Source organism: Schistocerca cancellata, chromosome 2, assembly GCF_023864275.1.
Source record: "Schistocerca cancellata isolate TAMUIC-IGC-003103 chromosome 2, iqSchCanc2.1, whole genome shotgun sequence".
NCBI classification, from domain to species: Eukaryota; Metazoa; Arthropoda; class Insecta; order Orthoptera; family Acrididae; genus Schistocerca; species Schistocerca cancellata.
The window spans coordinates 1,090,790,172-1,090,813,721 of NC_064627.1; the positions used below are offsets into that span (position 1 = coordinate 1,090,790,172).

A 23,550-nucleotide genomic window follows, 5' to 3' on the forward strand; every position below is an offset into this window, starting at 1 on the left:
GTTTTCCATCCCTGGGATATTGCTCATTACTGTTGAGTGAATCAAAGAGATTATCTACCTTTTCCACAAACTCAGCTGTGTGTATAGCTTCAGATGGTAATGTGTGAGTAGAAACATATGATTCAATTGCAGCTGCAACAGTATGGCTCATTTGTGCAGCAGCAAATTTTACCTTCATTTTGACATGGGAATCAGAAAAGTTAAAGTGTTGTGCTTTTAATTTGGGCAGAGTTTTGAACCGTTTTTTTTTTATCCAAAAAGAACACTGTACTGATGTACTCAAACTTTGCTGCTTTGTGAGGTTCAAATTGAATTTTATTATCTATCAAAGCATTTCTAGTGTTTTTGAGCAGATGTGGTATATCATAAATGGTAACAATTGGTTGATTATTGACGACAAAATGAAATATACTGGGCTTCAACAAATTTGCTTCACACAGTTGCTTAAGGGCGTTTGGTTTGTTGCATTCTGGTCACATACAGTACAAACCACTTTGAACCCAATATTCTGTATTTCACTTATGATGTGAACAATGAGTGATTTCAAATGGGTGTAGTGGAAAGTGGTTGCAGTAAAGTAATATGCTAGAACTTGTTTCCAAGTTCTGTGAATGCCTTTCAGCATAAGAACCAATGCTTGACTAGCAGCTACAGGTGAACGTCCTAAATGACCCAAGTCCTGATACCCATAGATTAGCTGTTTGTGTGCATCGTAGTACATACCGTCATCCAGAAACATTTCATCAAAAAGTAGAGCACAATACTTGTCATTTTCATGCATATTACTTACTTCCCTTGCTAAAAAGTTTAATAAAGCTGGATTAAGTCCTGTATCAAATGGTATGTGGGAAAGCACTCCCTTGAGCAGCCTGACAGATGGAAGGGAGAAGTATGTGGCCAAATATCTGTACAACCGGGGACTACGCTTATAAATAGATAAAGCAAATGCCTTATCTTGTATAGACCACCGTACTGCTGTGGGCTGCATATTGGCATTTCTTAACTGACTATTAATAAAAGTTTTAGTCACATCATTCAACTCTTCTTCAATTAACTGAAATTTCCAGTCATCATACAACTCTTTTAGAATTTTCAATTTATTCCTCTCATTCTGTAGCTGTTTTTTCAATTTACACACTCTGGAAACTGTAATTCTATGCAATTTATACATTTTGTGTTTTTTTGGAGTTAAATCACGTTTAGAAACGCCAGATCCCATTACACCTGCACTACTTTCAACATCATAAACAGGTGAGGATAAAAAGCTGTACTCACCATCATCTGTGCTCTGTAAAGGGGGACTGCTTCGTTGTATTACTGTAGATTTTGCATTGTGACCTGTCTCGTGTACACTTACATTTGCACCCGATGTGGTGAAACCGCCACCACCACCACCAGTGTAACACAGATGGGTGGGGGGAGGATGATACAACACCAATTCCATGTGCTTTGGTATAACACCAGGATTTAGCCTGTGTCTAGTAAAGTTCACAAAATCTGCTTCATAAAAATGATCCTCACACACATAATAATAACTACAGTTGACACCTTCATCTATATTACAGATCAATTTCCACTTCTTTAAAATCTCACTTTTTGATGCAGCTGGAAATTTATTCTTGTGTTTGTAATTTATTTTTACATAATAACTACTCCTGCATCCAGGAAACTTGCATGAGTATTTCAATTTCAATCTCAAACTGCATTCTTCTCTTCCTGTATGATCCATCCTCATGTGTCTGAAATGTTATTCAAACCAAAAATTAGGAATGAGAAAAAAGATCAGGTATGGTTTACATTGATTAATGTTAAAGAAAACTCAATGTGAAATTAATTTCACTATCAAAAATCATATTAGTATGTCTAAATGCAGCTATCCTGTACTGAAGTATTGATAACTGCTATCATGGCTTGTAATCTGATGTGTTATTGCTACAAAATAGTGAAAAAACCAAACAAATTCTCATTTCTACTACGGATATGCACATCACTCTGTATATAACTGCGTGAGCATAGTTGCACTATATTCTATATTCAACACTACTTCGCTAAACAGTGCTATCAGGCGGTAGAAACACTGCTTATTGTACCATTTCAGTATATTTCAGCATCTAGATACCAAATTCAACTGTACATTAACAGTAACAGTTACAGCTGTAAATCTGTATTACATTGTGTTGAACATTGAAGTGCGAGAAGATTTCTACTGCATTGGATATTGCCACAATAATATGTGTAAATGTTCAACTGCTTGAAGGACCTGCTTTGTGTTACTTCGAAACAAATGTCTTATTATGTGAGAACACAACCTTTGTCGATACAACAGCAACAAACACTTTTTACCTGGATAGAGTGTTACGTACTGTACAGAATATTTACTGTCGAAAATGGGAAATAGAACACACTCAAGGCATTACGAATCAATTGTAACACGTCCAATATTTGGTATGTAGTAATCGGCACAATATATGATACTTATTATGTCACTAAGAGTACTTCGTGGCAAAAAGGAAGATGAATCAAAGCCAGAATTATATTCCATTACAGGATTCGGAAAGTTGAATACAAACTATGTCAAAAGCTGCTAGCATGGGATTCGCTATGAAATACAAGGAAATATTAACAGAAATAAGAAATATACTTACCCTTTAAGTAAACTGAGCAACGGAAATTGTATTTCTTTGCAGGAACAAATATACAAGAGTCCACAGAACGTAATTTGATGATACAACCTCGTGTTTTATATGAAACAAAAGTAAAAAAGTAAATACTGAATCATCACACCATCAAATATTATGAATGCATCCAAAAATTAAGCAGAATAATAGCAACATACTTACACTGCAATTTAAACGAAAAATCACGATCACGTTGCTACGATACCAAAACAATTATGGAAGACTACGTCATTCAATAGGAACAGACAAACAAAAATTACGCGAAGCGAAATGTAGTGTGAGGAGGGCTATGCGAGAGGCGTTCAATGAATTCGAAAGTGAAGTTCTATGTACTGACTTCACAGAAAATCCTAAGAAATTTTGGTCTTATGTCAAAGCGGTAGGTGGATCAAAACAAAATGTCCAGACACTCTGCGACCAAAATGGTACTGAAACAGAGGATGACAGACTAAAGGCCGAAATACTAAATGTCTTTTTCCAAAGTAGTTTCACAGAGGAAGATTGCACTCTAGTTCCTTCTCTAGATTGTCGCACAGATGACAAAATGGTAGATATTGAAATAGACGACAGAGGGATAGAGAAACAATTAAAATCGCTCAAAAGAGGAAAGGCCTCTGGACCTGATGGGATACCAGTTCAATTTTACGCAGAGTACGCGAAGGAACTTGCCCCCCTTCTTGCAGCGGTGTACCGTAGGTCTCTAGAAGAGCGTAGCGTTCCAAAGGATTGGAAAAGGGCACAGGTCATCCCCGTTTTCAAGAAGGGACGTCGAACAGATGTTCAGAACTATAGACCTATATCTCTAACGTCGATAAGTTGTAGAATTTTGGAACACGTATTGTGTTCGAGTATAATGACTTTTCTGGAGACTAGAAATCTACTCTGTAGAATCAGCATGGGTTTCGAAAAAGACGGTCATGTGAAACCCAGCTCGCGCTATTTGTCCACGAGACTCAGAGGGCCATAGACACGGGTTCACAGGTAGATGCCGTGTTTCTTGACTTCCGCAAGGCGTTCGATACAGTTCCCCACAGTTGTTTAATGAACAAAGTAAGAGCATATGGACTATCAGACCAATTGTGTGATTGGATTGAGGAGTTCCTAGATAACAGGACGCAGTATGTCATTCTCAATGGAGAGAAGTCCTCCGAAGTAAGAGTGATTTCAGGTGTGCCGCGGGGAGTGTCATAGGACCGTTGCTATTCACAATATACATAAATGACCTGGTGGATGACATCGGAAGTTCACTGAGGCTTTTTGCAGATGATGCTGTGGTGTATCGAGAGGTTGTAACAATGGGAAATTGTACTGAAATGCAGGAGGATCTGCAGCGAATTGATGCATGGCGCAGGGAATGGCAATTGAATCTCAATGTAGACAAGTGGAATGTGCTGCGAATACACAGAAATATAGATCCTTTATCATTTAGCTACAAAATAGCAGGTCAGCAACTGGAAGCAGTTAATACCATAAATTATCTGGGAGTACGCATTAGGAGTGATTTAAAATGGAATGATCATATAATGTTGATCGTCGGTAAAGCAGATGCCAGACAGATTCATTGGAAGAATCCTAAGGAAATGCAATCCGAAAACAAAGGAAGTAGGTTACAGTACGCTTGTCCGCCCACTGCTTGAATACTGCTCAGCAGTGTGGGATCCGTACCAGATAGGGTTGATAGAAGATATAGAGAAGATCCAACGGAGAGCAGCGCGCTTCGTTACAGGATCATTTAGTAATCGCGAAAGCGTTACGGAGATGATAGATAAACTCCAGTGGAAGACTCTGCAGGAGAGACGCTCAGTAGCTCGGTACGGGCTTTTGTCCAAGTTTCGAGAACATACCTTCACCGAAGAGTCAAGCAGTATATTGCTCCCTCCTACGTATATCTCGCGAAGAGACCATGAGGATAAAATCAGAGAGATTAGAGCCCACACAGAGGCATACCGACAATCCTTCTTTCCACGAACAATACGAGACTGGAATAGAAGGGAGAACCGATAGAGGTACTCAAAGTACCCTCCGCCACACACTGTCAGGTGGCTTGCGGAGTATGAATGTAGATGTAGATGTAGATGTAGAACACGAGACTATAAATTGCTAAACTTGCAGCGCTCCAAGTGGCCTGGGACCAAACCAACGTCATGTTACCAGAAATCCCTATATGAGTTTCACCCCCCTGAGTACCATACATCACATGTAAATATACTGACATGTAGACGATTCAAAAAATGGCGGCCGGTGTTGCTTTTTGCTGCCGCTGGAAACGCTGTTACCTCACAGATAGCCACTCTATGTAGTTTATATACCTCCTTGGTGTTGTGTGTATCCATTCTAATTCCCATGCGGATCGAGTCGGGAGATTGCAACAATATCTTTGGGCAATGTGACTGTGGAGGGGGCAGCAGTTGGTATACAAACAACGGAGCAGCAAGTGAAAGTTTCCGAGAACGCTTGTGACAGTGAGTGAGTATGGTTTGTGTTCCGCCTTTATGCTTATTTGTGAACAGTGGAGCAAGACGAACCCATTAACAATGAACTTGAATTAAAATTGTAAACGGTCGACCTCTGTTATTTGTGTGAGTGCCTCTCCCAACAAGTACGTGTTGCTGACTATGCGATGGGAGACAGCAAGTACCAGCTTGTCTTTAGTTTTTCAGCGACGTGACGCAATGCTTTCAGCACGAATTTAACAGTTTATGGATCAGTTACGAGCTTTACCTGCAAAGTAGAACAAAAATACATGTCAGCAATGATGGCGAAATTTACGTCTTTGAATAAGTCGCCATCGAAGAAACCAATAGTCGCACAACGACCGCTTGCAACTTGTTTTGAGAAAGTGAAGAGCGTCTATTAAAGATACCGCATACAAAGCGCAAGGGCGACGTATCTTAGAGTAGAAATCCAGTAATTGGGCCCTTACCAAGTATGTCTGGCAGCAGACGAAGTAATCCAGAGGTGCTAACTAGTTGGTGCAGCCCATGTGAAAACTTTTAACAGGGATGGTTAGGGAACTTAAATCTGAATTATTAGAAGAACGATGGCGTCGATTCCTCAATCCTGTGGGGAAACAGAGTAGCAGTACACGACGCTCGGCTGCCTCTGATATAGAGGAATGTTCAATAAGAGCTTTGATCAGTGACATAGGAAACATGTAACAAACGCCGTAAGCAGTATGGTGACTATAACGAGATATACTGACGAGTTTTTCAAACGGGCTGAGGTACAGGTCAGTCTGACACCACAACCAAACTTTTTTTAGTATCACATTTGCTAACTTCGCCAACTCAGAACCAAACTGCTACCTTCCAACCAAACCTATACCTCCGCTAAGCTGTAGATCAATGAATTACCACAAGCAGTTTTATTTTATTTATGTGCCTTCAAATTCGTTGGCTTTGCCAACTAACAACAAAACTGTGAATATATGCACCGCCAATTGTCAACCAGTGTTTAAACTAACACATTCCTTCTATCAAGTAGATATTGACATCCGCTAAACTAATACTAAGCTTCCGAAGGTAACAAATTAATTTGTCGAAACTGGTAAAGCATAATAACATTAATTAGCAACTGGTGACTGAAATTTAACCTGACAAAAAGGACAAGGTGCGTCTGAATAAAACCAATTTAGCATGTTGGCTTCTTTCACTTTATGCTCGTTCTTGTATAGGCAGCTGGGAGAGTAGGAGGACTGTTCACACGACGGAATGTAGTTAAAATGAAACTTCGCAATAATCTGAGTTCTGAAAAGCTGAATGCTATTCTTGAATTACGAGCAGGGCTTCGACGCAACAGTAGGATTACATGCTGCCACCTTTAATTGTCAACAAAACTGCAACAATAGCCGTATGTAGGACAGTCTACGTCACTACAATTCACAGATGATTTAGTTGAAATAATAATAAATGTAAGTTTAATTAACTCAAATTAATCTTCAAATTAGCGTGTGTAGTGATGCATATCATCTGTTATGTTTCCAGAATGAGATTTTCACTCTGCAGCGGAGTGTGCGCTGATATGAAACTTCCTGGCAGATTAAAACTGTGTGCCCGACCGAGGTCGGGCACACAGTTTTAATCTGCCAGGAAGTTTCATCTGTTATGTTACTAAAAATGCAGATCCATTGTTTCCATGTTACCAGGCATATTTAATTCAAAAAGTTTTACATTCGCAGTTGTGCTGTCCTGCAGATTTCAGATTAAGAACTTAAATATAAATTCATGCTACTCTGTTACACAGTATAATTATTGCAAAAATGAAACTGCATAATAATACACCTTGTTGTATTTCAACTTTTTTGTGGCTTTTTTTATGAAAACTTTTAGCTTATTTCATTCTGTATCGACAACACTAATTTCTTAGGATCTAGCTTGTTAACAAGTTAAAATAGAGCCAAAACGTAGATAAGCTAATCAAACCGCCCAGTTCAGTTTGTTACCCTTTAATGCATCTCTCTTTGTGTTGACCTGAAGCCTTGAATTATTCCGCATTTTGTCTATCCTTGTGTACTGTGGGTTTATCTCCTGTGACAGTGTGGTTAAAACAAAAGAGTTTGTCCGGCAACAAGAATATTGTGTGAATAAGGAACCGTACATCTTGCAGAAGCCCTTCTGAACATCTTGAAATTCTTACACTTACGTTCCAATACATTGACTTCTTACTGTTTTGTTCTCATAATAAAAGTCATTTTCAAACTAGACAATGACTTACACAGTGACAGTAGAAGTAAAATGAAATCATCAATCCTAAGATTGTTTTGAACACCACATTGCTTTACTAGACGTGGTCCTGTTTCTTTTTCTAACATACATGAACTTTTACTTAGATATTTAGCAATTACTTTGGTAGACAACAATGTGTTCTGTGATATTCCAAAAAAAAAGAACACATTAATCGTTTTGTACTGTCCGATACAGATCTTTCGTTATTAAAGTCTTTTATTTGACGAGTGTCCATTGCTTCCCCCCTAGGTTCGGTGCGCTAAAAATTCTTGTAGGTTTCAGGACCTTAATTGAAATTTGTTGTGACAAAAACATTCTTGTGGGGTTAATGGTTTGGATGATAATGTGTTGATCACCCATGAATGGCGATAGCTGACGCGATAATGAAGCGTATTTGGAAAGGCAACGGGTACATTGTATGGTATTACATTACTTTTGGTATTATGATGCAACAGGAGAGCAAAACCTTTCAGTTTTACATCATATGGTGGCACCTGATTGAAAAGCTAGTGTTATTGCTATTTACCTATTTATATTGTAAATAAATTATACACAACTGCAACCAGTCACTTTTTCATTAATAATGCTTTATTACATTAACCGGTTTTCGAACCCTTTCAGGTTCATCTTCAGATGATTTCGGGAGAATCCGGGAAGTTACATCATTACTGGTAGTAGCATAATGCTGGGTGCTGGTTTGCGACAGTATAGGCGGCTTTTTTCGTATCTGTCTGCCTCCATTTTGATGTCCAGAACACTTTCACACGAACTATATTAGTTCACACTTTAACAGTGACACTTTACCAGTATCCAGCATGCGCTTTACAACTGTTGCTTATAACAAAGATCTTTGTTATAAGCAACAGTTGTAAAGCGCATGCTGGATACTGGTAAAGTGTCACTGTTAAAGTGTGAACTAATATAGTTCGTGTGAAAGTGTTCCCTATACTGTCGTAAACCAGCACCCAGCATTATGCTACTACCAGTAATGATGTAACTTCCCGGATTCTCCCGAAATCATCTGAAGATGAACCTGAAAGGGTTCGAAAACCGGTTAATGTAATAAAGCATTATTAATGAAAAAGTGACTGGTTGCAGTTGTGTATAATTTATTTACATTAATATACAGTCACGGTTCTAAAATATCCGTAATGGATAAGCATAACCTATTTATATATTTCATTTAGAAAAATAAGGGACGTTACATTTAGATATTCAGAGAGAAGCCAAAAGAAAAAAAGTCTCAAACCATTACAACGAAATTAAGTTTAGGTATGGTGGGCGCGGGCACGAGAGAGAGAGAGAGAGAGAGAGAGAGAGAGAGAGAGAAACGCGCGAGCACATTCTTCAAACTAGCAGCGCTCTTACCAAAACTTACTCTGTTAAATTCAGATAGCGTAAGCGTTAATGGCATTAAGCGGTATAATGATGTTTGTTATTAATACAGTATACAGTTCAAATTTCAACGATGCATTTGTCTTTTGTTAATGCGTACCTTGACTAGTTCCACACCCCTGAAAGTTCTCCTCGTCAAGAGATCTACGAAAGACGATGAATGAGTCAGTTAATATATGAAGATAAATGTACGCATGAAGGAAAGAAAGAAAGGAAGGCAGGCTTCTTTTTATTTCGTTGAATGGTTTTTATTTATTGTGATGTTTCTGCACAGGTGAATTTGAGCATCAAATAGTGCGTAAGTGATTAGAAACATCCAAAAAGCAGTAGTTCTCAACTTCTACACGATTTCATTCTTCTTCCATTGTGATACACCCATAAATAAACGAAAAAATATTTCGACCGTGACAGGACTCGAACCTGCAATCTTCGGATCCGAAGTCCGACGCCTTATCCATTAGGCCACACGGTCACACGAAGTTGAGGCGCTTCAGTACTGTATTTGTTTTGTGTTCGAGAAAATATTCAAGCTTTAATTCTGTTTTTAAAGTTATTATAAAGATCAAAAGTCTGAGCCGAAGCACAGTTGCATCAAAACTCTTTTCGAACACGTCATGCAATATTCTCACTGTTATGAATAAGAGGGTGTTCCAAGAGATTAAATTAATTAATTTATCAAGTTTCAAAGTCAGGCTGACTGCTTATTTAACTGATTACTGCGTTTTGAAATGAGGAATTCAGGAAGCAACCCATATAAAATTTTAAGGCAGCCTGGCGACTGTCTAAAATTTCACTTTAATTTTAGAAAGTCATCTTACATAAACTGTGTACAAAACGTTTACAGTAATAAGATAAATTGAACTGCAGTTCGCGGTAACGTGCTTACAGTAGGCTATCCATAGTGTCTTTCGATTGTATTTAATAATTAGTTGTTTGATGTCTTCAGAATTTATTTTTGTGTCCAATTATATGTGAAAATAGCTAAGTGACTTATTAGATAAAGATCTGTATTGTACGAAGTAAATTCATTTTTTGCTCTCAGATTGTAAACAAATGTTGATTTCGTGTCAGATAGTACTGATGGAAGGCATCCAGATTGTTGATGTGCAGTCTTTGATTAGTATTTGCCACAGCAAAATTCCCTTCGAAGACAGAAGGACGAAGTTTCTGTGATGTTCAGAGGTTTGTTTAATCTGGGGAGAGTGTCACAGTGGTACTGAAGGAACTGAACGGAAGATAGACATAAACTATCCCGAGAAATGCTATTGACAAAGTTTCACGAACCGGCTTTAAATGATCGTTCTAGGAATATCGTACTATCCTCTACGTATCACTTACATAGGGATCGTGAGGATGAGATTAGAATAATTACTGCACGCACACGGGCATTAAATCTATCTTTCTTCACGCGCTCCATACGTGAATGGAACGGGAAGCAACCATAATAATTGGTACAATTCGACATACCCTCTGTCATGCACTTCACGGTGATTTGCAGAGTATAGACGTAGACGTAGATGTATCTGTAAAACCCCTGCAGGCCTGCAGGATAAAACTGGTATTCAATTACTTGTCTCAGAACGATTGTCAAATGTTGACAATAAAATAACCTGACCACTTACAGTGTGTTACCTGTAAGACGGCAGTGGTGTGAGGGCGGTGCGGGGAGAGGAGGAAGCAAGCATTGGACGGCGAGAGGAAGGGAGAGGAGCCGTTGGGGGAAAAGGCATGCCTACCAGTTGCAGTGCTGGCACTACAAATTGCGCGTTATACTTACACGAAAGCAGACAAAAGGCTTGGAAGTAAAACACTCGCTTTAAATGTTGTTCGTAAACGAAACTGAAATCGTCATATATATATATATATATATATATATATATATATATATATATATACTATGCGCTCACAAACCATGAAACGAGATCGCCAGATATATATATATATATATATATATATATATATATATATATATATATATATATTTCTCTACTATGTGCTCACAAACCATGAAACGAGATCGCCAGTGCACAATGTCTGGACGTTGTAACAACACATTCCTCTTGTTTTCCACCTTACGCCTTATGAATCCCTAGACAAAAGTACTTTTCTCAGCGAGACAATACTCCACTTCCAGCCTATTTTGTCGTGCAAAACTGGAAGCAGTGTTCGCAGGCTCGGCACAGTCTTCTGCACTGAATAAAATTCCGGTATCGTGTCGCGAATTTCGATTTCTCCACTTCTTTTCCTAAGTTAAAAGAGAGAGAAAGATTTATAGGAAAAAGCCTTCTGCAATGCATGTATTTTTTTGAATTTGGAAATGTACTGTAATATGAATGTGTTTCGAAATAATACAGTAACCAGTGTTGTTTCCATACAAAGCAATACGGTAGCAAGGAAAAATGAAATACAAGGTAATTCGGACGAAAAAGGGGCTCCTTCAAAGTGATCGCGAACAAAATATTTGAAATGGAATCTAACCTTTTCTTGCCAGGCGTTTGTGGTGATACGCTAGGATGATTCTTGGAAAACTGTTTTAATCTTCGAATGCTACGCATGCTTTGTCTTGTACATGCAGCAGCTCTCACTGAAGATTTTTAAATGGGGTGAAGCAATTTTTTTCTGCTCCCTTTCCCTTTCGATCACACGCAATATAATTTTGCGAGCATCGCTACGTAATACTGGTTTCCTTCTAACCGTAGGCCTACCGGTAGGGGTTGTTGGCGACTCCCGAGATGGGCCAGCAACTGCCTCTTCACTTATTTTGATAATGTTTAACACAACTGCTCAATAAAAACACGCAGAACAGTATAGCGCAAAACAATAACGAAGCAGACGGCAATGGCTGCCTTGGTACAACACAGTCAGCTACGTAATGTTGGCAGCAGTCGAAACTGCCTGCCTACCGAAGCTTCCCGAGGTTTACCGACTTCTACCGATGCAGGACTAGGGAGAGGTCTGCCATCTAAAAGTTTACAAACTGTAGGTACAGACTGTAACAATAGCAATAAGAATAAAACATTAAAATGATGGAACGTAATGTATTAATATTATTAATAATAATCATAATCTATTTGACAGACGCATCATTTAGACTGGCACAAGACACTCTAAATAAGAACCACACAGCTCAATGAACTAAAACAAAATGAGAAACAAATGAACAATTTTATTTGTTTGTAAATAAAAATGCCTTCTCTTGCTGCACTGCATTTCATTCTCCCAAACGTGTTTGCAGTTTTTCTCTTTAAAGCATCATCAGTGGGATCTATAATGATACAGTTACGATACACTTTTGTTTTGTTATGTATTATTCATAGATTATAAAATTTTATTCCCCAGTCTCTTGTTGTCTATGATAGCTTCTGGTAACAGGTGAGGCTGAAGTGTAAAAGATGTGAGAAAAGTGTATGTAATAACAATAAAAACAAGAAAACACATCATTGATGCACAACAGGTCAGGAAACGTAATTACAGCACAAACGCCACCACTCCTGTCGAAAAAGTCTCAAAATTAATAACTCTCTAAGCAAATTCTTCCCATTAATTTTAAGGTGATATTGTGTCAAACAATAAAAACGAATAAATGCAAAGCCTACCTGCTCCAGTCCACTTTCACAATTAATGTAATTTCATGTGAGCAATCGCTATAAAACATAAAACGCACAAGCTACAGTTTTTTATGCGCAAAATAAGAAAAAAGTCCATGAATGTTGTATAACATTTTTGCTGTAATAACTCGAGGCCCACAGAAATAACACATAGGTGTTGAAACATGTTTGGGTAATAGACAAAAGAAGAACATTGTGTTTTGCAGAAGGCAGAGTTTAAAATCCAGGATACACTCTTGTCACTACACGTTGTAGAATACCATGGAGGTAGAATACAGAGATTACTTCGGGTGCAAGGAATACCGTCACTGGAATCATGAAGTTTGGGAAACGATCACCTGTAGTGATGGGTAGCCAGTGGCAGACTACAAGCTCATCGAAAACCACGCAGAGCAATGCATTCCGCTTGCACGAAGGAAACGGCTCAGAAATGTGGTGGAAGTATTTCCGTGTGGGGCAGCTTCACGTGGAATGAAACGGCGCCCTGAAGGCGTTACCCATACTGATGCAGCAAAATCACGTTGTGACCACCGCCCAGGCATCCCTGCGATGTTTCTGCCACGGCAACTACGCCGCTGCACTTAGAATGTCAACGTACAGACAGGAACTAAATCCTTATCAAACGATTTTAACGAAGTGATTCAGCAAAAAATTTTTTCTTTCATATGTTACAGCCTCACATCGCTAAATGGCAATCAACCAGCTATCTTTTCATCGTTAGTGACAGTTACTATAACGTTTCGGATTTAACTAACCCGTCTGTCGACTATTGCATTGAAAAATGTCGTTCTTGGCTACAGTACATCTGGTGCACTGTAGGTTATATTTTGCTGCATGAGAAATGTAGCTATCACATCTGAGTTACTTTTAAAATTGAAAGCAGAGACACACTTTCCAATGTAGACAAGAAATATTTTAAAGACTTTCTCACACTGATAAGATTTCCCTGCTGGCGAAATTTACTGTGATGGCATAAAAGCACGGAAGCTTTCATTCCACCGAGGTTTCATCAGCGATATTTGGTGCGGCAGCACCACGGCTCAGAGACTTGTGGACATGGTGAAATATCCTCTGCAGTTATCGTCCACGAGTCCACACAGTTCTGTTACACTGGTCAACAATATTTTGTCACAGAACATACAAATATTTTCTTTATTACAGTTGTTGAGTCGGTATTCAAACATGAACTAAGTTTCTACATATTCACCCAATTTTCTTTCGACCCATTACCTCATGTCTATAGAACTCCTTGGAAACACTTCACTTTTGTTGTAATGATGACAATTTAATGATTCTGCATGTGTAACTGTTGAAAAACATACGCCTTGTTTACAAGAAATTCTCATACATGACCCTTAATTCAGTAATCCATCACCTGAAATTGACGGAGGTTTAGCAACATTCCTGATTAAATGGGTCAAATGCTTTGTATCCCTGTAAAAAGTAGAACTTCTTTTTAAATTCATTGTAGAGTTGGCTCCTAGAATAAACCTAAATCCTCTTGTAAAGAACTGACACAAACTTCATTCTGGATATAAGTGGTGACCAGGACAAGAAACAGTCTCCGAACGTACAAGCTGTGTGATGTCAGTCATACGACCACACTGCCGCCTGAGAGATCGATCCGCCGGATGCGATTCTCTCGATAAACGGAACAGAAGAACGACAGTGCTAGCCAAGAGTACACAGCCAGTCGTAGTACTTACGCTCGCCGCTAGGCCACTTCATGTGCAGTAGGAGAGTAGTGCAGTTTGTAACGGAACATACTAAAGGCTTTACTGTACCGAAGTATGCGATACCCTCCAAATTCAACCAGTTTAACGAGTATTTATGATTATAGAAAAGTTATTGTGTATGTTAACAATGATTGCATAACATGTCTGCATAAACAGTCAACCCATTAAATTATACTGAGTAACTGACCCACACAAAAGTTTATATCACTTGATCACTGATACAACAAATGTCATCATGTAAAAACACTAAGTTCATCTTAAATAATTAATATGAAGTACGAAAAATAGTGGCCAACTTAGGTATTTTGGATCTCCTTAAATAAAAATCACCCAGTGAAACCTATTTGTTCACTAGGAGCGTTTTCACTCAGTATTCACGAAATCAATCCTATTTTAGACGAAAACCAATGTAATTCTTAATAATTCATGTTATTTACTTATTTATGCAAATTAGAGAAGTCAATTGGCAAACTTCTAAAAAACGGCCTTTTTGTAACAAAGAATTATTCTGTCAAGTCAACAAATCTGTCTGTCATTTTAATAACATGTTAAATTATGTCACTCGATGCAAATTAATAACTTTTCTGCACAAATTATGATAACAGATGTACATGTGACTTGTAAACTATATCTCTTTTTAGTAGTTCTTTGACAATGTTATAAATACAAGCAGCAAGAACGGTCGGAAGGCAGTCGGAATGTCACTTTGGTAAAGTGTGTTATTGTTTGAGGTGGATAAACACTGCAAAGAACATGTAACGGAAGTACTACTTCGTGTTGAGTCATGGTCTTGGGTGGACAGTGGAATTAAGATGGCCACCAGAATAATAAATATTTGAAGTTTACATATTTGTTGGTTTCGCTCGTTCTTTATCATCAAAAGCACATACAAAACACGGGACCTCATGTTTTTAACCCTAGACAACCAGATGTAGAGCCAGCATCAGCATCGAGAGACAGCAGCGATCCAGCAAGTAGCAGCGATTACTACAACACAATGCATTTTAATGGCGCCAACCTAACATCAAGTGCTAACAAGCTCTGTAAATGGGAGTGAAATAGCGCGATTATAGCAATTAGCAATATCTACGACCAGGCGACCATTACAGGTTGTGCCAGTCTACAGTTGCTAGCCGCGCTCAGTGGGCAGCCAGCGCCGATGTTAGTCGCCGTCTTCAGCTCAGTCATTGCTGCCATCAAGTCTTTGTAGCTCCGTTCCAAGTTAGTCTTCAAATTCACCCGATTCGAAATTCAAGATTACGAGATATTAATTCGTCACTGCAAGATTTGTGACTTGTAAATTATGTCATTCTACAGACGCTTAGTCTAGTCGTGTCTTCTATAATTGTCAACCAACTGATCATGGACGACAGCAAAGTTAAGTTATAAATACTTTCTTATTTTGTACTCCTGCTAATTCTGTTTTCCTGTCGTAGCTACCAAGCAGTCTTGGCATAGTAGAACCCACGTTTCCACCTCCTTGGCTACCTCATATTTGCCACCTCATGTTCATGGATTCGATTATGGTTGATGATCGAGAGCCATCATGCTGTTTCACATGTGTTATACTGCTGAGAGGTAGGTAAAAAGAATCATACCTGCCGTTCTTTTCGCTATTGCCTTGATTTGCAGAAAATCACCAGATGGCCCTACAGGTTGTCATTTTCGCTTCACAAAAATTGTTGGAATCGCCTCAAAACAAACTAGATCTTGGTCTCTGTACCAATGTATCATTTTGCCATGACATCTGTTTGTCACTGTGAACAAATATCGGCACACGTGATTCCTTAGAAGTTACAGTGAGTACAGCAAGAAGCGAGTGACGAGTACATGCAATACAGAAGGATTTCTACATGCTAATGCAACATTTCATAGCCCACACTCTCCACAGATGTAGAAAAAAATCACAGTTGTACAGAAACGTGGCCTAACAGTATTGAATTACTGCTTGTACTGAATAATTAATATTATTAATTGTAATAGTAAATGAAGAACAGATAATGGATCGACTCATTTATGTGGGAGACGTTTCGGCATCGGAAAAAAACACATGTGAGTAATTTGAAAGGTTCGCAATCAACGTTGAGAACTTTTTCATGACGTAAATTTAGAAAGATACCAATACTCAGAAAGTATGGTCATGCAACACGTTAATCTAGATGAGAAATGGCATTGTTTTTAGTTCAGAATGACCTGTGACTACTTGAAATGAAAATATCATGAAACACATTGTAACTTTAATATAAAGTATCATAAAATATTTAGAGAACCTCATTACGTTATGTCACTTTAAATTTCTATTCCATCACGTAGTCGAAAGCTGGATTGATTATTTGCAAATAATATCAATAAAAGAAAACGCAGTTCTACATGTTCATATCTTCCAATGTCTTTTTTTTTCCTTTCATGTTATGTCCCTGAATGTAAAGTGTTAATACTTGAAATTTGCAGAGCTGAACTAAATAAAGTAAGAGAGCAAGTGATATGCTGTAAATTATTCTCAAAGACAAAAATGTGAAGTTTTATCATGTTTATTCAATCCAAAATAGGTTTAACTCCGTTCACATGAAGTCATCTGTAGCCAATGTCTTTGTGAACTCCTCAGCTAAATGCAAGAACACCTGATCTCTTATTGAAAGGTTGATGGACTGTTCATAATCAAATTACTAATCAATGTTCACCATTATGCATGCGAGGTGGCTGAGAAAAGTTATGGATTACACAACCCAGTGCTCACCACCGTTGCCTTCTCTGGTTTCAGCTGTTGATGAAGAATGGGCTGCCATTGCCACACAGACATTCAGAAACCTCACTGGAAGTGTCCCCAGCAGAGTTCAAGCCATCTTAAAGGCGAAGGTGGACCCACCCTATATTAATAACCTCTGATAGCTGTCCAGATACTCTTGATCAGATAGTGTATGGGTGTGTGCAGATGAGCCAGCCGTGTGACCAGCTGCTGGAGGGTTGCAAGTGGAAGGGTGAGGAGACTTCTTGCCACAAGCTCTTCACCATGCGACTCTCCTACCTCGGCTTCTGCTGCTCTTTCGGCTACCGTGGAGATATCCGCATCACCGACAGGTAGGCATTATAGCTTACTGCCTGCCGCCTCCAACACCTACCCTACTGTTCCTGACACACTCTTCCCAAACTGATGTTCTGTTGTCGTTACAAATAACCGGTTACGATATCTGACACAGGCTAACACATTGACCTGGAATTAGGATCGGACTTGGGTGCTTGAAATATTGTAGTCAACACTTAAAATTGCAACTCAAGCCATTTTGTTTTCTTGGGGTACTAATTCTAAATTGATTGAACACCTATATTACCTGCATAATCGGACATTCCAGACCAATTTTTTTCAGTGGTATATACCGCCTCAAGGGAAGCCAGCGTAATCAGAGTGTACGGCTTAAGACCATTCCTAATGCAGAGCTGGTTTTGTGGACAGTCTGAAACGATTATTATTTTATGCTGCTCTTCCTGTCGGGAATCGTGCAATGTTACACAGTGAGGTCTTAAAAGGTTGTACACTGTCTGCTGAAAAGGTGAAGCACCTGGGAGACGTGGCTGATGTCACTATAACGTCATACTTGTACACACCAATGGCAGGTATGTAAATGATTAGAGTTGCAATTATCTGTGGCAGAAAGATCGGCCTCCAGAGAGCAGTAGTATTGTTTGTGTTTATTGTTGTTTCCAGGCGTATTAGAGTACATAAGAGGCGTTAACAGCGTCAGATATCGACTTATCAGCAAGAGAAACGGAGATGCTGTGTACTCATATGAAACAGCGTTATTAGCATCTGTCAGAGCTGAAAAGGAGCCTCAGTATGGGCCTCAATTTGGCCGTCTGATTGGATCATTCAGTATGCAGATTTGTGGATGTGACAATGGCCCAGTTTTAGACTACATGGAGTGTGAGGGTAGGCTCGTACTTGTTGTAAAGGTTCTGGTCGACCACATCTGACCAGCGCTAGGGAGGATCGTCACATTGTGCATCAAGCGCATCATAACCCCTTAACATCTGCACCTATCATTTAACAACAAATAATGGACTCCCTGCAACATTCCGTTTCAGCCTCCACCACTGCTTGTAGACTAGCACCAGCTGAACTAGAGAATTACAGTCCCGTGCAGAGACTGCCATTAACATCACAACAGAGATGGCTGCATTTGGAGTCATGCCGTCATGGGCAGCACGAATTGTTGATGGATGGTGTTCCATTGTCTTCAGCAATGGATCGCATTTCTGCACTACCCCAGATAACCATTTTCAGCGAGTATGCTGATGACCAGGAGACTGTTCCCATTGTTCCAGTGTTTTTGAGAGGCTAAGCAGTGTTACTCCTGTTGACACGGAGTGGGAAGCCATTGGATACAACTTCAGATCATGGCTGGTAGTGACTGCGGAAACTGTGACAGCACAATAATATGTTACAAACATATTGCTTCCTCAGCTCTTACCTCCGGTGCCACAGTACCGTAGTGCAATTTGCAGCAGTAGAGTGACTGTCCACACATGGCACATGGCTCTATGAACTGTCAGTGTGATACTGAGATAGTATTGTGGCCAGCGGGATCCCCAAATCTGTCTTTGGTAGAAGATTCGTGGGACTGGCTCGGAAGTCAACCGCGTTCCGGTGCCATTATCAAGGATATTGGGGGCCAGTTGCAACAGTTGAGGGCCAACTGTACTCAGGAGAGGTACAATGGCTTTATGACACCATCCTTAACCGAATCAGTGTATGCGTCCCGGCCAGAGGAGGTGCAGCATGATACTGATTTTCTAAATTTTGCTGGATTTTGTAATCACTTAAACATCATCAAACACCTTCTCAGTCTATAAAATTTCATTTTGTTTCCTCCTCTCCTTCCTTGCGCCTCCCTTTTTTGTCAGGCAGTGTATACAAGAAGAGAGGAGTGCCAGCATAAGCAATGCATCTGGCTCAGATTCGATGCTTATGCAAACATGTTTACATGGACAGACTTAAACGTTTATGATTTTATTACTATAGCAAAACGACTACCGGTCCAGTCGGGAATGATGTGATAGTACATGGTGAGATGTTAAAAGTTACTGTTCCTGATTCTGTACGTAAATCAGTGGAAAACGATCATGTCTACAGACATGATGTACAAGACTCCATATTTGCTTACACACAAAAGGAGCATTAACTCGAAATGCTGTACTGTATACAAAGGGCGCCCAAAATCTTTTACACAGCCTTTCCTTTTTTATTTTATATATATATATATATATATATATATATATATATATATATATATATATATATATAATTACATTTTTTTTATTTTTTTTTTTTGCAGGAGGAGAATGAAATTTTTTGTGAACATACTTGGAACATTTAACTATAAGTGGTATATAAAAGTATTTTATCTACAAGTGAGCCATAATGGTCCGTGAAGTAGATGTCAGGTTGTGACAATGGTCGGTGATGGAGTTCCTCTTCAAGACCGACGACGACTCTGCCTCATCGATTCACAGGAAGTTGCTCTCTGTTTATGGTTCAAATGGCTCTGAGCACTATGGGACTTAACAGCTGTGGTCATCAGTCCCCTAGAACTTAGAACTACTTAAACCTAACTAACCTAAGGACATCACACACATCCATGCCCGAGGCAGGATTCGAACCTGCGACCGTAGCAGTCGCGCGGTTCCGGACTGCGCGCCTAGAACCGCGAGACCCGCGCGGCCGGCGCTCTCTGTTTATGGAGAGGACACAGTGGATCGCAGCAGTATCCAGCGGTGGTTGCAGAGGTTTAAAGATGGTGATTTCTCTCTCCTGGACAATCCACAATGTGGTAGACCATCGACGGCAGTGACTGATGTGAATAAGGAGACCATTGATCAAATCATCCAAAATGGCAGATGTGTGACGACACGACAGCTTGCTGAAATGGCTCGTTTGTCATTGGGTAGTGTCGTATCACTGGTACAGTCGCTGGGGTACAGAAAAATCTGTGCACGTTGGGTGCCTAGATTGACAAGAGAAACGAAAACGATGAGGAAGAATGTGTGCGAGGGTCTCATGAAGACCTTTACTAAAGAGTGGAAACACTGTTTTGACGGCTACATTACCCAGGATGAAACATGGTTGTTTTTGTTCGAACCTGAGAGCAAAACCCAGTCCATGGAGTGGCGTCACTCGGGTTCCCCTCGGAAGAAAAAACCTAAACTTTCGCGTACAGCAGGCCGAAAGGCGATGGCCTCCTTCTTCTGGGATCAGTGTGGTGTCATTTTCATTAACTTTTTGGAAGCTGGCTCCACAATTAACCGGGCCCATTACAGTTTGTCACTGGACAAGCTGCGACGTGCCATCAAGACCCACAGACCACAGCTCCAGGGTCAGCTCATCAGACTATACCATGACAATGCCAAGCCCCCTACAGCCCTTATGACGCAGGAGAAAATCAGGAAAATGGGTTAGAAAATTGTTCCTCATCCTCCCTACAATCCGGACTTGACTCCGTCTGATTTTTACCTCTTTGGTCATCTGAAGGCCCACCTGCGTGGTAAAACATTTGAAAACATTTGGTAGTGAAAAAGATTTTATCTCCTGTGTCAGTCGGTGGTGTAAAAGCCAATCCTCAGAATTTTACCAAAGTGCATTTACATCATAAAGAACGTTGGGCCAGATGCGTCACAGCGGATGGAGGCTACATTGAATAGGCTCAATGTATAGCTAAATGTTCCAAGTATGTTCACAAAAAATTTCATTCTCCTCCTGCAAAAAATAAAAAATTAGAGACGACTGTGCAAAACTTTTTGAACGCCCTTTGTACAAAGTAAGACACATACATTAAGCTCGAAAATAATCTATTCTAAATCGTGAAAGGGTGCCTTATTGAAATTTCCGGGGAGATTAAAATTGAGTGCTGCTCTGGGACTCAGTATTACTTTCTTCAGGCAGTACTCTTAGCAACTGAACTATTCGGACACGACTTAACGGCGTGATCTTGTAGCTTAAGTGCTGAAAGTACCTTCTCCCACTTTCCAGAAGTCTCAGAGTAAAGCAGAGCTTCTGTCCAGTTGGCAATAAGGAGAGAGACACGTGGAAGTGAGGCTGTGAGGATGGTTCGAACAGCTCAGTTGTGAAGACCGTTGCCCAAGGAAGGCAAGATGCTGGGTTTCAGTCCCAGAGCACCGCTCAGTTCTGTCAGGAACTTTCCAGAGTGGAACATCCACTTAATGTCATTCACCATAACCGATGTTTTTGGAAAGCCAGCGAATGTATCAGTCATGATTTCAGTAATAAAACACTGCATAGCACGACATGTATTGAGAATTTATTCTCACTTTCAAGTGCCAATAATGACGTTGGTATTTTTTGTAATTTTTGCATGTGTGTTCTGCTTCTCTTCCCTCCAGTCGTCTTTGCTTGGTTTTTCTGAAATTGAAAAATCGGAAAATATAAATTTTGTGATCGTTATTTGCTAATGACAGAAAATAGCACTTTTTCTGTCTGTTTACATGATATTTGCCTCCTTAAATGTGCAAAAATCCTCGAACACGCCAAACTTCACTCACCTTGTTTCTTTATGGGTAGATCAAAATGTGGTAAAAAGATATTACAACAGTATGTCTTCTCAAAGAGTTTGGGTACATTCAGAGATGTTCCATTTTTTTGTGGATTACATTATCACTTCCAGTTATCCCTTGCAACTTCTGTTCTAACACAACTGGCTATTTAAATGTATGCTTTATATTCTATTTTATACGATTTTTGTTGTAAATATTGAGTGCAATGTATCGAGGAATCAAAATGTGTATAGATTTCCTATAGTATTATATACAGGACAAACATTTGTAGAAACTAATAGATTCTGTAAATAGTTTGTCATTGAGGATTTTTTCTTCCTGCTTTTTGTGGTATACAAAAATTTCCATCTCCTCTATTAGGTCTGTTGTGTAAGATTCTTTACCTTAGAAGCTAGGATAAGGAAAGGCAAACCTACCTTTATAGGATTTGTAGACTTAGAGAAAGCTTTTGACAATGTTGAATGGAATATTCTCTTTCAAATTCTAAAGGAGGCAGATGTAAAATACAGGGAGCGAAAGGCAATTTACAATTTGTACAGAAAGCAGATGGCAGTTATAAGAGTCGAGGGGCACGGAAGGGAAGCACTGGTTGAGAAGGGAGCGAGACAGGGTTGTAGCCTATACCCGATGTTATTCAGTCTGTGTACTGAGCAAACAGTAAATAAAACAAAAGAAAAATTTGGAGTAGGAATTAAAATTCATGGAGAAGAAATAAAAACTTTGAGGTTTGCCACAGACATTGTAATTATTTCAGAGACAGCAAATGATTTGCCAGAGCAGCTGAACGGAATAGACATTGTATCGAGGATATAAGATGAACATCAAAAACAGCAAAACGAGGATAATGGAATGTAGTCTAATTAAATCATGTGATGCCGTAGGAATTAGATTAGGAAAATGTTAGATTAGGAAAATGTTTCTGAAAGAGAAATTTGTTAACATCGAGTATAGATTTAAGTGTCATGGACAAGCAGTATGTCACCTGTGGTGCAGCAGAAGACATGTGGCAGTTGTTGCGACAGATTTTGGTGTTTCTTCTACAAGTGACCTCGGAACATATCGCACCTCAACTTCTATTTTTTCCAGATGAAATTTACTTCCTGTGGGTCCGAGAGAACATGGAGAACTACTCCTTTCACGATGGATCTAAAGATGTATTCGACTTTTAGGACTACCTACCAGAACGTCATTGTAGGATTATATGGAACCCAAAGTACAGGCAATATTTCTCTGATTACTTAGGAAGCGCCCTATGTGATCCTCCGGACAGCTGAATCATCAACAGATAGGAGAAGATACCATTGACTGAGCTGACAAGAACACAGTTGGCTATCGGTGGAATAACCTAGGACATTTGCGATGATGTACCCGGATGATTATGCGTAATTAGAGCAGCTGCTCATGCTTCTGCATCATGCTGCGTAGCACATTTTTGGTTTCCCCATATATATGTGTCGGTGTGGGATAGTTCTGGGTTTGTTTTATTTACTTTGTGCTCAATGTGGTGCTAGTAGCAGGTATTTTAGGTGTGGTACAAAAAAAATAATAAAATAAAAAGAGTCCCACTATTGATTCCCCTCACCATTCCTAATCCCTTGGCAGCAAGGAAGACACCCTGACCAGGCCTCGGTTTATGACTCCTGTTGACTCGACCCCTTCCCCTCATGCCTTCTTTAAACGTAAAAAAAGGTTTGTCAGGAACAGTGTGTGCAGTTCGTTGGAAAAAGTACCCAGAGACCTAGTACATAGACTGCTATGAAATAGACAGTGACCTTAATATATTTTGTGAGAAGCTGTCCTAAAAACCTCACCTTAACGTATTTTATGAGGAATCCACCTAAAATGA

General features: G+C 39.5%; 1 protein-coding gene and 1 non-coding gene across 2 annotated transcripts in view; one reads left to right on the plus strand and one right to left on the minus strand.

Annotated features, from left to right (window-relative positions):
- Window positions 1–23,550, plus strand: part of LOC126161236 (sodium channel protein Nach-like) — a 230,827-nt gene that overhangs the window by 108,352 nt on the left and 98,925 nt on the right. The window contains exon 5 of the mRNA XM_049916977.1: window positions 17,074–17,219. Within this exon, the coding sequence (XP_049772934.1) occupies window positions 17,074–17,219 (146 nt within the window). The remainder of the gene's footprint in view (window positions 1–17,073; window positions 17,220–23,550) is intronic.
- Trnar-ucg (transfer RNA arginine (anticodon UCG)) lies at window positions 9,197–9,269 on the minus strand. Its single transcript has one exon. It is a non-coding gene; the product is annotated as a tRNA-Arg (tRNA).